Consider the following 17,191-nt stretch of genomic DNA (forward strand, 5'->3'; position numbering starts at 1 on the left):
TTTTTTTTTTTTTTTTTGGTTGTTAGGTCCCAAGGGGAGTTGAACTCAACTGTGGTTTATTCATGATGTGTGCTGATAGCAATCTTGAACCTTGTGGCTTTAGTCTAACTACTAACAAAGCAATAAAGGGATCAAACTGGGTTTAAAGCGCCCCTTTTTGAATTTGTATCCGCTGGGTTGACCCAATCCTTGCTGTTAACCAATCTCATTGCTATGGTAACCTCTCCTTTAGGGTTTTGCAGAGCTGTTTGGGCAAGAATGCCGAGGAGAAGAACGAGGGCCTGATTTGAGTAATCAAGGCCTTTTGGGCATATATATTTGGGGTCTTTCATCATTGAAAAATGCATTTCCATACAATCTCTCTCTCTCAACCTGGTTGAACCGTCAAACTTAACTCAAGGAATAAAAAAGATCTCCGAAAAAAGCTGGGTGGAGAGAATGCTAGCTCCTAAGGGTGTCAATTTAAAATTGAAACAAAAACTGAAATCAAAACCGGCCTTTTAACATTGAATTGAATTGAATTTAACCGAAATAAATCTGTTTGGTTGTGCAATAAAAACCTAAGAAATTGGAGGAAACCAAGAAACAAGTACATTTATTGAACACTAACTATGATTTAATTTGTAATAGAAAAAAAAAGTCTCTGAAGTAGTCCTTATTTCTAGATGTATCTTTGATTCTTGTGTATAATGGAACTGGACAACTCTAATTTGATTCATCGTGGTGAATATAGTCATTGAGTATTATTATTCAGGATATGGAATGTTTTTACATCATCATGATAATTTAGATTTCTTAGTACATAGGATAGTTCTTGTCTACATATAGCTTAGGAGAATACATGCACTATTCTTGACCTGCTTCTTTTACCGTCCCAGCAAATCGATCTTCCAAGGGGAGGGAAAAGACGCCTCGATTGTGCATGAATGCAACCTTCCACCTAGTTTAATTGGTATTTTAAGTTCTTTTATTGTTTCTTTACTTTCTTGATCTATTAATGCAAAATCAAAATGAATAATTAATCTAGTAATTAAAATTACTAGTTGAAAGAAATCAATATTATTATTACACTACGGCTCCATTTGTTTCGATGTAAAATAGCCATCTCCCTTCTCATAAAAGATAGATATTTCACCCATGTTAATGCTTCTAGAGTTTTATTCCATTGATCATATACTGGTGTAGAGGCTATGTTACCTTTTAATGAACTCTCTAATACTAAATTTACCATTAGACTGTGTCTGACAGCCAAGTGAAAAAAAATACAAAAATTGTATAAATTCCTTGATTTAAGAAATTCTCATTGTATTTGTTATGTCTTGAAATAAAATTTTAAAAAAAATTAAAATTCACCTTAAGAATGGTAAAATTTTCTGAACCTAAAAAGAAAAATACTAAAAAATATTTTTTTTCTATAAACAGTTAAATTAGACATAATTTTTTATTTTTTATCCTTTCATTTTTTTTTCTAATTTTTTTTCCTTTTCATTTCATTTCTTTTTTTTTTTTTTCTCTTCGCTACCAAACACAGCCTTGATGTTTTCACTTTGAGCAAGGGCGATCCCGATTCAAACTCTCCATCTGCTGTACCCTCCAATCCCATCTCACATCATCCATGGGGTGTCACACATGTAACTACTACAGCAGTATGTCGTTCCATGGCGTTAAGCAACTCGAAATCTTTAGCTCCGTTCACTCTCTCTCTCTCTCTCTCTCACCCTCCGCCCCAATTTTGCAAAAACCAAAATTTGAGAGGGAAAAGTTTCTGTTTCACATTCTTGCAGCATCGGAAAATAAGTATTTTCAGAATCAGTCTTTGTTCGGGCAGGGGTGGGGGCAGTAGCGCATAAGGTTAGGGTTTTGGTTCCAAATCTGGAGAGAGGGAAGATGGCGATTCAATAGCAGCTGTTGTTGTGGAAGAAGTCAGTTTCTGGAAATTTCAGAACTAACCTGCCATGACGGACGAGCTACTGAACTGATTCGCCGATGATGTGCATTTCTCGTTGGCCACTGCCCAGGTGTCTTAGCGTTGGTGATAAGGTCGGGACGGCTCTGTGTGTTGACCCTGTCCAGGCTATAACTTGATCACGATCATTTCACCCTTCTGCAAGGCCTTCTTAAGATACCGAACGACCTATTTATGATGAAGGGATCCTGATCTTTTCTTTATTAGTTGTTGTTCCAACTTCTTGTCACACTTTCTACCAAAAAAAAAAAAATTCTCGTCACACTTGTCAAAGGGCTCATATACCGAGCCGATTGGTAGGTATAGGTCGATTTTGCCCTTATTTATTTATTTACTAATTTTTTACGGTAAATTTTGATTTTTTGGATTTTACGACGTTTGTTTGTATATCGAAAAATTGGCATGGGGCCGGGAAAATTTTACCCAGATCCGTCGATTTACCGGAAAAAACATCGGCTCTCTGCCTCACTTGATCTCCGATCTCCGCTGTTCTCTCCTTCCCCCACTCTTGATCTCCCTCTTTCAGGCACAGCTTTGTACTTTGCAGCGAATGCCATACCTGTAGGCGTTCAAATAAGCCCTCGATCGATTGAGGCTGCTGGCATGGAAGTCTCTGCAACTCCATTCGGTCGATGTATGAAAGAATTGGTACATTTGGGTAAGTAATTCAAAGAAGATCATTGGCCCTTAATTACCTCTATTTTAAAATTCAAAGCTGATAGAGAAGTCAAGCTTGAAATCCTTAGTCAATATGTCTTCCCTGGAACTACTGTTATGAAATTGGGAGAGCATTCTGGATTTGTTGCATTACAGTGAGCAGCTTCTAAGCTTGAAAGAGACAGAAGAGAGCAATTGAACCTTCCTCTTCCTTGTATCAATAGTGACTGAAACATAATGAAAAGAGAGACATAATTAAGAAAACAATGATGGTGGTGGAGTTTTGCACATTATATGTTTGATTAAAGGCCCAAAAGGGGTGCAGATGAATGTAACTAAGATGTCTGAGGCTCTCCAGCCCCAACAAAGGGTTGGAAGACTAGCCCGTGGCCTGTGCATAGGTGCTCTAGTGGTACCAATCGTTAAGGATACCAGTTTCAGTTTCCAATTAAGAGAATTTGATTTATAACATGCCACAAGATTTGATGGGTAAGAATCACTTTCTGCACCTAAGTTTTTGCGTCATGTGGAACCAAATCAAAGTTTTGTTTTGATTTATTTTATTCTTGTTTATATTTAAGTGATGCAATTAAGTTTCCATTGAAATTCCTTCTAAGCTTTTTTTTTTTTTCCTTTCTGTTGATTGATTGCAGAAAATGGGGATTGTGAGGATCAGTGGGCTGCTTTTCCTGGTGACTCTATTGGGTCTTGCGAGCTGTGGAGTAGCAAAGCCAAGTGGAGACAGTCGGCCTTTCGCAAGAATTGCTATTCATAGAGCAAGAATTGCTCTTGAGAAATCTTCTTATGTGACAGCCACACCAACTCTCCTTGGATTTGGGGTACCCTTCTTGATGTTTCCTGCTTTTTGTTTATATGTCCTCTTTCTTCTATTCAAATCATTTCGAAACTCACCCCTGCAGGAATATTACTACTTGGTTTTGTATCATGTTCCAGAATACTTAAATTGTGAAAGGATCTTGAACCCAGAGGGTCACAATATTTTACAATTTTCACCATATATGAAAATTTCTCTAAATGATATTAGAGAGACTAATGCAGGATTTTTTTCATTGTTTCAGGGTAAAACTAGTCAATGGGAGACTATATCATTTAGCTCTCAAAATGCATCAAATAATGATTGGATCGCAGATTTTTCTCCAGCAAGTGCTGTAAAGTAAGAAATACATGATACATCTTCTGTATTGAATCTAGCTTTCCTTAATTAGAAATGTTGATACTTGATAGGCTTTTTTTAAGAATTAATTTTCTGTTTCTCATATTTAATATTTTAATGTTCCTGATTTAATAGAAAGTTCCTGGTACTGAAATTTCCAGTGGTTCCACATGTCCTTCACCATATGGGAAACTTTTACCTCTACTGTGTTGCTCCCATTAAGGTTTCTGCTTCCCTAGCCTTGGTTTAGTCTTGTTCTTTCAGTATGGTTCCAATGCAAAACTACCTATTGGTTGAAATGTTGCTACTATAAGCTAATGGGCGGTGTTGGCTTTAAAGTACTGGAAGAACTTATGGTTCTTGTGTAAATGTAACCTTGAATTATTTTTGTTCTTGTGTAGTACCAATATAATTACTCCACTCCAAACTACAGCAAAACAGGAAATGGAACTCTGTCATTTTAATGATCAACCGGAGAGCAGATTTCACTTTTGCACTATTTTCTGGTGGAATTTCCAATGTATACCTCATAACACTTTGGTCATCTCAAAGTCAATGCATGATTATTCCCTGATTCGATCGAATGATATAAAATCATATTACATGTTTTATTTTCCCTCGGAATTTGTTTCAGATCTCATCTTCAAATGTTCCAATTAGTATCCTTTTCATGCAACAAAGTGTTCATAATCATTCAAAACAAGATCAAATTTAACTTTAGTGGGTGTCATAATCCATTAATATCCTTTTCATGCAACAAATGTGTTCATAATCATTCAAAACAAGATAAAATTTAACTTCAGTGGATGTCTACTATATGTTTGGACTACATCCTTCAATTCATTTATATTGTTTTTAGCTTCTTTATTGTTCTATGGTGCTTGATAAATATAGCTTCTAGCTAGTTCTGTAATTGGAATGGATGAGTTGTATTTGCCATCTCATTAACTCAAGGAGTTTTTTGGAAGTTGCTTTTGGCGATTACTTTGTTGTGGCAGCTGTCTTCAAAGTTTGTGGAGCCTATCACTCGCCATTAATGATATATATGCCCTTCTAGTAAAAAGATGCTTGAGGAATTCTCAAATTGTCAGTTTGTTTGCCATTGGAGATGGGGTAAGAAAAACCATTGCTTTCCAACCTATCAATGTTAGGATATCTATCTTGTGCTCTCATGCTATCAATGAAAATCCTTAAGTCTACTCTATGTGTCTGAATGTTTATTGAAGAATAGGCCCATTTGGTCCGTTGACTTACCTTTAGAATTGTATTAAACTGATGTTTTGTGCCCTAATCTTGGCAAAAAAATTTAGATGGCATTCACATTCAGTAGTGAATTCCACTTGAGAGCACAACCCTTATCTTTCTTTGTATACTTTAATAGATAGTCAATGCCCTTTTGTTGGTCATTTTTTGAACGAATTACAATTGATCTCTTTATTTACACTTTTCCATGATTCCATCTGATAATGTTGATGCAGGGGGCTAGGAAGCTTGGCTACGCCATTGGGATTGGATTGTGAACATTGGTTCAACACAACAGAAGATGTAAAGATCCCTGGAGATGATTCAGCAGACACCTGATTAGGGGTGTCAAATGGTGCGGTTTTGGTTATTCGGTTCGGTTCCGGTTCGGTTTACATTTTGATAAGGTGAAACCAAAACTGCACCGGATAGGAATAAGGTGAAATCAGAATCGTTTTCATTTGGTTTCGGTTTTAGTGGTTTACATTAGGTTAATAGTATCGTTTTAGAAAATGGTTTGCATCCTAACTAGTGTGAATCCTACATATATTAAATTTCCTAAAGAGTTACTACAATATACATTTATTTTGCCAAGGACAATATACTTTCTATATAAAAGACTACATATATTATAACTAATTAACTATGATCCTAGAAATTAGAAAATCAAGAAGTGTGATTATGTGAAAATGAAGCTCGCTTCTCAGTTAGTACTTTGCCTTTTATTTTTTTCTTCCATTTTTTCATAGAGACCCATTGAAATTCAAAACACTTTAAGTCTTTAATACTAGGTGCTGGTTAACGATCGATTTTTTGGTTCGGTTCGATTTCGAACCGGAATTATGGCCTATAAAACTAAAACCGGATCAATTTACTACGATGCAGTTTGGTTCGATTATAACCGGTCGGTTTCGGTTCCAGTAAACGGTTTCGGTTATATATTGACGCCCTTACACCTGATCATTTTTTTTTTTCAAAATGTAAATTTATATTCTATTTATTAGCTTATTTTGATTTGAAATAGAAACTCTTGAGTATATGCATCTTTGTCTTGTATAAAAAATAAATAAATAAACCTCGCTTTACCCTTGAGATCATGTGTGCTTCATATATGTTTTATGACAAAAGGCTAGGCACACTGTTGGAGTAGCAACATGCCTCAGTTTGTGTTACTCTCTCTCCCTGTCCTTTGGAAATGACTCTCATGCTCCTCCCATCCTAGTCCACCCATTGGTTGAGTCGTTAGCTCCAAGAAAGCTAGTGGCATGCCCAACATCTACCCATGTTTTGTAAATCTCGGCAATTATTGTTGATTATATTCTTTAATAAAAGTTTACATGGAAAGATAGAATTATAATTGATTAATAAGTAAGCAATGTTTTATCTCTCTATGGATTAACAAATTTGTGCTACCAAAAAAAAAAAGATTAACAAATTTGAAATTTTGAATACATGATGAATAGTCAACACGAATATTGGCTCAATAAAATTAAAGAGGGTTGCACCCCACATTAAGCATATCTTTTATTACCATTAATTGCATAATTCATGTATTTGTGGGTCCCATGTCAATACATGTTTCTTAAAATCAAATAATATGAGCTGCTTGATTCAAATTTTTATAATGACATCTTATATAATTATGTTAAATAATTTTATCATGTAAAAAATGGCAGACAAACATTAGAAAATTTTCCAGTGACATTTTACAACATATTTTACATCAAGGAAACAAACATTGGAAAATTTTTTAAGATGAAAAATTTTACATGTTCCAGGTAAAATTTTACATCGAAACAAACGGAGCCTAGAATTAATGTCTTGTAGGGAGATAATTACTAGATTAACCATTCTGTTTCTGTATTGAGAGATCAAATGACCACAGAGAAAGAATGCAAATACAATAAAAGAACTTAAATGTACCACCTCGTAGCGAGTGGAAGATTACATTCGTGCATGATCCAAGGCCTTTTTTCCCTCTTTTGAAGATCGATTGTTGAGGTTGTAAAAACAGTAGGTTGCTTAAAAAAACCTATCACGACTGCTCTCTAATAACATTCTGGGCAAGACCCAATTTGGGTCTCCTGTTGCTTCTTAGCCTGCATGTCTGTGTTCCTGGTCCTCATCCTGCCCCTCTTTGTTATCACATAGATAACCCATTGATCTTCCTGTTGAGCATAAAAAGAATACATTACTTCCAGAATATAGTTTAGCTAACTATCTGTGAAAAAGTTTTGAATCTTAAGCAAGTAAACATACCTCTAGCTCTATTGGCAGCTGAAATTCGTTCATGATCCAGCGTGTTCTTGTCGCTTTCTTTGAAGGTAATCTTTGAGGGTTATAAAAGTACGAGAGCTGTTTGAATTTTTCAATTACTTTTCCTTCTTTCTTTTGCGAGAATCATTTGGTCTTTTCCTTCTTTCTTCTGCGAGAATCAGTTGGTCCCTGTGGCATCTCTCCAGTACCTGAGCCTGCTGCGCTGCGCCTCCATTTCTTTGTGAAATGGATGGCGGATTTAGGGGCGGAAATGGAGTCTGCTCCTACAAACCAAAAAGAAAACAAAGGAAAATCATTACTGTCACATGTTTTTCTCTTCATTGTTAAATATCTATAAAGAACTTAACATGATGGGACAAACGCAAAAATGTTACAAAGATTTGTCAGAAAAAATATAAAGAAACACAAAAATGCAAACCCAGAATGTAGATAGAAAATACAAACCCAGAATGTTATTAGACAGCAAGAAACAGGAAATCGTCCTTTGGAATCTTGCTGAGATTTTACCCCTTGTTTTATATATCATGTCCATCAGTCAATACCAAACCACTAATCCATATTCATATAATTACTTAGATGCTAGGCGCATATAATTAAACATTACAACCTTAATATTATAGGTGGGAGTGAGAGATGGGGGGACGAGGGAAAAAATGTGTGTGAGAGAGAGAGAGCAATAAATCTGTGTTTAGAAATGGTACCTTACTATTGGTTTCCATAAATTATTTTAGTTGACTTCTGCTATGAAAAACTGCTGGTGAAAATGAATTTGATGGTGATAGGGTTTTTTAAGCAACCTACCGTTTTTACAACCTCAATAATCGATCTTCAAAAGAGAGGAAAAAAAAGCTTGGATCATCCACGGATGTAATCTTCCACTGGCTACAAGGTGGTACTTTTAAGTTCTTTTATTGTATTTGAATTCTTTATCTGTGGTCATTTGAACTCTCAATACAGAAAAGAATGGTTAATCTGGTAATTATTTCCCTACAAGACGTTAATTCTTGTAGTGTAATAATAAAGTTGATTTCCTTCAACTAGTAATTTTAATTACTAGATTAATTATTCATTTTGATTTTGCGTTAAGATATCAAGAAAGTAAAGAAACTATAAAAGAACTTAAAAGTACCAATTAAACTATGTGGAAGCTTGCATTCATGCACAACCAAGGTGTCTTTTCCCTCCCCTTGGAAGATCGATTTGCTGGGGTTGTAAAAGAAGCAGGTCAAGGAGAGTGCATGCATTCTCCTAGGCTATATGTAGACAAGAACTGTCCTATGTACTAGGAAAATTATCATGATGATATAAAACCATGCCATATCCTGAATAAAAATATTCAATGGCTATATTCACAATCATGAGTCAAAACTAAAGTTGACCAGTTCCATTATATACAAGAACCAAAGATACATCTAGAAATAAGGACTACTTCAGAAATTTATTATTATTTTTTTAATTGCAAATTAAATCATAGTTAGTATTCAATAAATGCACTTACTTGTTTCTTGGTTTCCTCCAATTTCGTAGAATTGTTCAAATATTCCATATCCCAAGGGGAAGAATAAGAAATTAGATATGAATTAACACAACACTAAACACTCAACCAAGGATGAGGAAGGGGTTTTAAGATCATTGTCTCCTATTCCTTCTTGTGGAGGTGGTCCAAAGTGTGTATGAAGCCCTTGTTAACTAGGAGATGATACGGTTGGGTTGTGATGGTGCTGGTGGTGATGGGGTTTTGGCCACAGGGTTGGGTGATGCTGGTTTACGAATGAGAGTAGGCCATTCTTGGGGAGAGATTCTTTTATAGATAAAAAGACTTTTGGCAATCCAATTTGCATGCATTTTCTAGAGAACGATATACATGAATCATGCAAATTCACTCATCCATTTGTCATTTTCGTCTAATTTTTCATATAAAACATATGTTAGTAGAAGGTTTTTCATTCTTTTACAAGAGAAGTGAAGCGTAATTAAGAATGCCAATTGGTTTTGTTTCGGTTCAATTCGAAATACATCATATAGAAATCGAAACCATATAACTGGATTGAGCTGGGATGGGCTGGATTTGTCTTACTCATTTTTTGGGGTGGGGGGCGGGGGGTGGGGAAGAATATGGAGAAACAGATGAATTTGAAGATTTAAGTAGAGAGTTTTTTTTCATCCATGGTGAATGACTCACCCACAAATCTAAGATCATTATTTGTTCGCTTCTCTATATGTTGAAGGTCTGAAAAAGTACTTCATTGTTCCTTGTCACCATCCAACCATAATGATGACCATGGGTGAAGGAATTCCTCCTTAGCTTAAGGAAACATGGATCAACAAAATAAACATAAAGTTTTACCCACATTACGGACATGCTTAACTAAGACACAAAAGCACATTTGGTCCTTTGGTATCAAGCGCAATCATAACAGAGCATGACATTAAGCGTTGAGTTTCATAGCTTTCATGGTTTAATTTTTAAGTTTAATAGGTTTCATGATTTGAACATCATATTTAGAGTCTAGAGCTTGGTGGTGGTGGTGGTGGTGGAATTGGGTTACAACATAATGGGATGGAAGTGTAAAGTTAGAGCAAAATGGGGATAATTCTGGAAATAAAAATTGTTTCCATTTTGGGATTTGTAACATGTTGGCTCTGAGTCTCAAGCTGAAAGTAATTTTTTTTTATTGGAAAACCAACTTAATGTGAATTTACCCTATTTGTCCCTACCTCTAAATGAACGCATGTTATGCTAAAAGGCACTGAAAGTAAGGTTGCAAGTTCTGTTTGTTACCTGTTTGACTACAAATAAACATGCCATTTTTTATGTTTGATTCATTCAAGTTTTGAATCATTTAAAACACGTCCATAATGAACATCGTTATGAGATTACCTTAGAAGCTATATCACCTTTCGTCAATTATGATATTAATAACCCAATTCAGCCGATCTCATACCAATTCCTTGAACCGCATTCAGGAGTTAGGACCTTGATTTTCATTAGGAAGCCTTCAACAATTTTTTTTTTTTTTGGATAGAATGGAAGCCTTCAACAATTCAAGTTAGCTAAAATCATTATTTCCGGTCGTAGAAATCAATAAGCATGTGAGCTAGCAAAGTTGTTATTTTATGAACCAAAAAAATAATAATAATAATAAATAAAGGGTTAGATTACAATCTAGTTAACACTAAGAACTAAACTATTTTACTTCTCTATGGACCAATAATTGAACAGAACTTATACAATGCTGGAATGAAGTATACGTCAGCCACATTCACTACAGACGTATTCAATTTACTTCATGCCTCGACCTTTGTAATGGCTTTCCTCTTTAGGTAATTGACTTCTCTGTTTAGTATTTTATTGAACCACTTAATTTGTTTCTCACACCTATATGGGTTTTGTGTCATTGTATGATACTTTATACATGTGGGTTAGTTCATGGTAATGACTTTTCAATCAGTGGTGAGTGATTTAAAGGATTGAGAAAGTGAATATAAGAAGAACAAGAAGCATGCTAAGGTGGTTGGAAATTTGGTGACAGTTGGGGGAGCAATGCTAATGACCCTAATCAAAGGTCCCTCCATAGATTTCCATAAAAAAAAAAAAGCCAAGATGGAATAGAAGCCAGTGTCCATCTACAACCTCTTAAAGAAGTCTTATGAACACATCCGATTGCTTCTACTAGGTTGGCTGTCATTTTGCAAGTACTTAGCAATCTCTCCCCCAACAAACCACCCATACATAGATCATCAATAACCAATATTAATTAAATTTCCAGTTTTTGTTTTTTTTTTGTTTTTGTTTTTTTGTGTTTTTGTGTTTTTGTGTTTTTGTTTTTGTTTTTTTTGTTTTTGTTTTTGTTTTTGTTTTTTTTTCTTGTGATGTACTAGGCAATCACATTAAAGGCATACCCAAGTGAGCTCTCTCTCACTATTTGGATATATTTGATGGGCACGAATAAGAATACCTTGGTTACCCATAAGGAGAAGGCTACATCCATAATGTTTTAGAATACTATTTTGAATGTAAAGCTGCATAATAGTATTTTTTTTAAGCCAGGTTTGTTGCAACGCTTCATGATTACTTGTATATAAAAGGTCTTTAGCCCAAATTGGTAGAGCAGTTGGAACATGGTCATGCCTCAAGCATGTTCCCAAGCGATGGTGGTTCGAATCCATCAAGATCCTTTCTAACTTATTGTTCATACCATAGTAAATTAAGCAATTGTCCACATGAAATAGTATCGCTCATGATGTGTTCAACAATGGGCAAAGCCTGATACTTAAATCAAGTTGATTCTATGATGTTCTTTAGTATGCAAAATTGGTTTTTTGACCTTTTTATTTTTTATTTTTTTTACTAGAATACATTAGTTGGGTTGCACATCTTATTTGATCAAGCATGCTTTCTACTTTTGTTCAACAATATGATTTGACTTCGGATTCATTTACACTTCCTTCAACATAGAAGTTCTTTAGTTGAAACCACCAAACATATCTGAAACCCTTCCGCAAAGTCATAGTTAACGCTTCCAAGCTAAGTATCACCCTCGTTGAATTTTCATATATCATTTACATTGTTACACTATTTTAGAGATTAACATAAAAAAAAAAAATTGTCTTGTCAAATTCCATGTGGTCCCAACATGTTATGTACTAATATTGAGTTTACTTACAAATCAATGACATATATTTAGTTAGATGACTACATGTAGTATAGATCAAAGAATATGAATCTCTCTCTCTCTCTCACACACACATACACACACACACCCCACACAAAAGCCACATGTGCAAATGCACGTGTTTTTACTAGTATATATATGGGAATTTCATATATAAGTAAGTGGTGCCGCGAACATCAGCCCCTTCCCGGATTTCATTTCCTAGCGCACAATTAGACTTCTGCTCCTAGTGTGCCTATGCTAAAAGAGGCAATAGCGGGCATACTACTCCACTCCTACTGTCCTTCCACATACCTTTCCACACCCCCGTCCTCCTTTCCCTCCCACAGCCCTTTTTTAGGCTGAAAGGGCCTATAATGCACTCAAAATCTAGGGATCAAGGGCTGGATCGGCTCGCACGCCACCAACAATGCAATTAGAAACAGGATTTCATCACTCAACACACTAACCAAATCAAGCTCCATCTAAAGCATGTAATCAAAAGATCAAAATATGTATGTATGTATGGTATGCATTCCCCGAGATGAGATATTTCATCATCTCTAAGTGGTTAATTAGTTTCATTACCAAAAAATGTGGTTAATTAGTTTTATTTACCCCCCAAGAAAAGGAAAAATTGGTTAATTAGGATCAGCATCGGCATCTTATTGTTACCTTGGTTGAACTCTTAGGCTGTACGTACGGCTAGAAGGGAATAAACAAAGCCAAGTGAAATTAGATTAATATAATATTAAAATGGAAAAACTTTTCTAATCGATACTAGTAATTATTTTATTATTAATTCAACTCTAATTAAGACATTTTTAATCTGGGTTTTAAGTTTTATTTTGCTTTGCAACTACATCCCCTGGCCTGGAAAAAAGGGTAATCGGATTTTAAAAGTGTAGGGAGTGGGTTGGCCAACAACTTATATCGTGTGTGTGCGCGGGCGCATTATCCATATAGTCATGAGTGTCTTTTTCCCTTAATCATATTATCATGTAAGTGCAAGAATGGCCATCTAAATATCTGCCAATAGGAAGGACTGGTTACATCAGCTCCTCCAAGTTACAAGAATGGCCATCTAGATATTCTTATTCAGGTTTGTACACGTATAGAACCTGTTGACTTGTCCTTGCGGGTGTTTCCAGACGAAACACTAACCTTAGTAACTCACTGCACTGTGGTGTCACTAGGGGTGAAACGGGGTTGGGTTGGGCCGGATTTTTTAAGACCCTAACCTAACTCTAGGTCATCAAAATTTAATTCAGACCCAACTCAATTCTATTGGGTTCATGTTGAGGCCCAATCCTGCTATATTCATATTAACCCAACCTGACCCTAATTGACCTTGTTAGGGTTAGTTTGGGCTGACCTTGGTTTTTGTAATGGTTGGATTAACTTTGATTGATCTTTTTTTACTACTCATATCTTGTTTATTAAAAAATTATAGAAAAATGAAAATACCAATAGGAGTCCTAAATTCTAATATAAAATATCTGGGTTGAATTTCGGGCCAGGTTGAGGCATCAACTCGAGCCCGACCCAACCCTAACCCAGTACCCTTAGGATCAGAAAACTTGGCCCAATCCCTATTCAGGTTCAGGGTGTGTTAGGGTGGGTTCGAGTTGTCCAGAGCCAAACTTTCAAAGGTGTCACAATCCAATCAAATGTCATAAAAACCCTATTTATCAGTTTGGTTTCGAGTTGGGGGTGTTGTAGAATTGTTAGAAGAAAAAAATGCACCAACTGAGAGAGTGGATCATCTGCTCGCACAACCAGATGAGTTAAATTGGTCTTACGCTAGATAGGTGCCATGTGTCCAACTTTCTTACGGAAATAACTTTTCGCTAATTTATTTATTAAAACTTTTAACTTTTATTTTTATTTTTATTTTTTGTTTTCCCTTTTTTTCAGGAATTTGAAATTATTGAGATTTTATTAATCGTTTGTATCTCCTCTATTTGTGGGGAGTTTCATATCGTGAATATCTTCCATGACTCTTTATATATATATATATATATATATATCACCAACCATCACTTTGTTAATAATGTGTGGCTGAAAATCATTACAAGCAATGTTATAGTAATCGGACTCATCTACCCATCTGGGTTCGTGACATTTGTCCCTCATTTGTCCCCACTTAAATTGGAATTGAACATTAGAAAGATACACTATTATCGATTTTCATTAGTTATATTTTTTTATTCTTATATTATCTCCAGAAATTTCAAAGGGAATAGTGAGTATCCTCCACATCTCCTCTTTTCTTCAATTTCATGTGCGTGTTTGAATGCTGATCACTGTCTCTATGGGTGAAGATCATCTACAATGAAGCATAAGAAATTTGAGAGAAAAATTAGCTAAAGGTACGCAAAATCTTGTTGAAGAGGAATTAGATCACTCATCGTCAATTCTTATATCGGAATAAAAATATGATGCATCTAGCTTATTTCTAGCCACTAATATATATATATATATATATATATATATATGATGGACGTGCAAAGGCATATCCAGAAACTTAAAATTAAAGTTGCAGAACAAATCCAATAAAAAAGAAGGAAGAAAATATTAGAAGGGATTTAAAAAAATTGTATTTATCAACATAATCACTCTTTAATATTGTTGCGAATCACTTTTGAGAATAATAGCACCACAGAAGCAAAGTATATAGTGGAGTATTCTCTGATTTTCACTAACTAAAAGGAAAATCGGTAAAAAAAAATTGATCCTTATCGAAATTAGAACCAGATGGATTGATGAGTTCGATTCCTGTAGCTATGCTTGTAATGGTTTTCAGCCATACAAGAGAGAGAGAGAGAGTCGTGGAAGATATTCACGATTTGAAACTCCTCACAAATAGAGGAAATAAAAACGATTAATAAAATCTAAATAATTTTAAATTCCTAAAAAATAGGGAAAATAAAAAATATAAATATAAATTAATGGAAAGCTTACCTCCTTACAGACGTCGGATACATGGCACCTATTTAGCGTAAGACCAGTTTAACTCATCTGCTCATACAAGCAGATGATCCGCTCTCACCAACTGAAGATGCATCAACCGAAATCGAAAAGTAGAACAAACTCGATCAAAAGAAATCCTAGAACTGATTGTTGTAACCCGATGAGAAAAGAAGGCCAGATATTCCCTATCGATTTCCTTATGCATTTATGTAAAATCAAAATCAGACCGAACCAAACTTGATAGTAGCTCGATTACAAGGAACCAATAAGGAATCGATCAAAACCAAAACTTCTTTAATGGTTTGGTGTCAAGTGGGTTAGCTAGTCGATTCCACCTCCATGAGTCTTTAATTCAAATCTCGAACACTCTCTTCCCAAACTTCTTTTTTTATTTCCACCTAGTTACCCCTCTCTCCCACTCTCTCCCTAGTCAATTTAAGGGTGTGTTTTTATGCATTCTTGGAATGCATTCTGAACTAAGAACACATTCTGGACGGTTAAAAATATTGTTTGGTAAGCATTCCATTCTCAAAATTCTAGAACACGGTCAAAAATGCAACCCTTTCTGAAATGAGATATTTTCCCAATCTGCTTCTCCATTCTCTAGCTCTTTGCACAACCCCGAAGAAAATAGCTCTGCCACTAATGTTGTGAAAGGCACATTCTCTCCCAAGGAATAGCGTCTCATTCTTACAAATTTTGAAAATATACTTTTCTTTCTCTCTCTAAAACCCGCTTCTCTCGCCCCAAATCTCTCTCTTTTTCTTCTTCTTAAGATCTCCTCTTGAATCCAAAATTCTAGAATTTCCTATTTTCCTCGCGATCTTTACGGGTTTGATGTAAGCAATACTAAGGAACCGATCAAAATTTATATTTTTATTTGTGAGTTATTAATGTAATATTGTCTGGGATTTTCACCAAAGAGATTCCGCTCATGAGGTGTTTGATAAAATGACTGAGCATTTTCACATAAAAAATGCATTTTAAACAAACATTTTATCCAAACAATGTTCTCATTCTCAGTTAAGAACACATTCTATATTTTCAGAATGGAAATGCACATTCTCATAATGGGAATGAATAGCAAACACAGCCTAAAATTCTTGAATTACCCTTAATTTGCTCTTTCTCCTCTATAGATTTTCTTCGAAAGCTCACATACGCCCCATCACTACTCCCATAACCTCAACCCCCTTCAACGTACCCTGGTCTTGCCTTATGCATCTTCCCTCCCCCTCCTTGTCTGCGTCTCCCTCCCCAATCTCACCCCTAAAAATTTGCGTTTCAAAGAAAAAGCAGCTTGGCAATGGACACATAATCAATGTTGGGGCTGATTCCATGAAAGCTTCCTCTCCCACTCATGGAGGGCGAATCAAATCCTCTGCGATGAGTAGTGAGTTGCAGTGAGTATTTGTGCCATGGGGGATTTTTGTGCCATGGGGGGGGGGGGGAGGACATTACAAGGGGATAGATGCCATGTACATGGTTATTAGAGATATCTACATTCCATATTTCACAAACAACAACCACCAAGCCTTATCCCAACATCTACACTTTATATTTTATTAATAAATAATTTTTTGTAGGTTAATATTTTGATAAACCGAATTGGCATATAGTCTTTCATAATTCCATACAAGTAATGCTCTATTTAAGGGAAAATTTAAGGTTCAGTTTGATAGCGTCCCTAGAGAGCTAATATGATATATTCTTGAAAAGCTAAGGGTATTGAGTAAATATATAGATATAATCAAACACGATGATTAGTATGTGTGAGAACCATGGGAGGGCTAGAAAGTGAATTCCCAATTACAATTGAGTTACATCAATACTTGGATTTAAGCTCTTATTTATTTGATCTAATATACTAAATTTAAATACATGCATGCATTTGTTATTCTACCCGTCTTTTCAGCATTGAAAGAAAATTTTGACCCCTACCTTTTGTCCGAAAGAAATTACTTGCTCAGATGTATAGTTGCCTCCAAGTAACAACAGTTCAAGGAATTGATGAATTCTCACTACAATAGCATCTCAATGGGATTTTCTTAATTTCCATTGTTTTTGCCTGATAATATATGATTTTAATATTTCACATATAATTTTTTTGGGTACTAACAAAAATAAGTGTTAATGTGTCATAAATTCACAATATGAGCATCAAGTCCAGAATAAAAAAATGCTGCCAGAATTGTGTTATTTTCCTCAGCCTAAGGTGGTAGTCCTTGGGTTTTCTTACAAGAGGAA

General features: G+C 35.3%; 1 protein-coding gene across 3 annotated transcripts; it reads left to right on the top strand.

The window, feature by feature from the left end:
• The first annotated feature begins 315 nt into the window (after nucleotides 1–315).
• On the top strand, nucleotides 316–6,131 carry LOC122059315 (CASP-like protein 5A1). Of its 3 annotated transcripts, none has more exons than XM_042622034.1 (5): nucleotides 316–2,624; nucleotides 3,277–3,462; nucleotides 3,703–3,797; nucleotides 4,766–4,910; nucleotides 5,276–6,131. In XM_042622034.1, the coding sequence occupies exons 2-5, from the start codon at nucleotides 3,280–3,282 to the stop codon at nucleotides 5,315–5,317; spliced, it is 465 nt and encodes a 154-aa protein (XP_042477968.1). In that variant the 5' UTR covers nucleotides 316–2,624; nucleotides 3,277–3,279; the 3' UTR covers nucleotides 5,318–6,131. The 3 variants fall into 3 exon arrangements, with proteins under 3 accessions (XP_042477968.1, XP_042477970.1, XP_042477969.1); XM_042622036.1 differs by having other exon boundaries at nucleotides 4,796–4,910; XM_042622035.1 differs by lacking the exon at nucleotides 316–2,624 and adding an exon at nucleotides 2,642–3,112.
• Nucleotides 6,132–17,191: the final 11,060 nt, after the last annotated feature.

This window comes from Macadamia integrifolia, chromosome 13, assembly GCF_013358625.1.
Source record: "Macadamia integrifolia cultivar HAES 741 chromosome 13, SCU_Mint_v3, whole genome shotgun sequence".
NCBI lineage: Eukaryota > Viridiplantae > Streptophyta > Magnoliopsida > Proteales > Proteaceae > Macadamia > Macadamia integrifolia.

Coding starts and splice junctions, on each gene's coding strand:
- LOC122059315 (XM_042622034.1), top strand. CDS start 3,280: ATGGGGATTGTGAGGATCAGTGGGCTGCTTTTCCTGGTGACTCTATTG. Junction 3,463..3,702: donor CAACTCTCCTTGGATTTGGG/GTACCCTTCTTG, acceptor TCATTGTTTCAG/GGTAAAACTAGTCAATGGGA. Junction 4,911..5,275: donor TGTTTGCCATTGGAGATGGG/GTAAGAAAAACC, acceptor ATGTTGATGCAG/GGGGCTAGGAAGCTTGGCTA.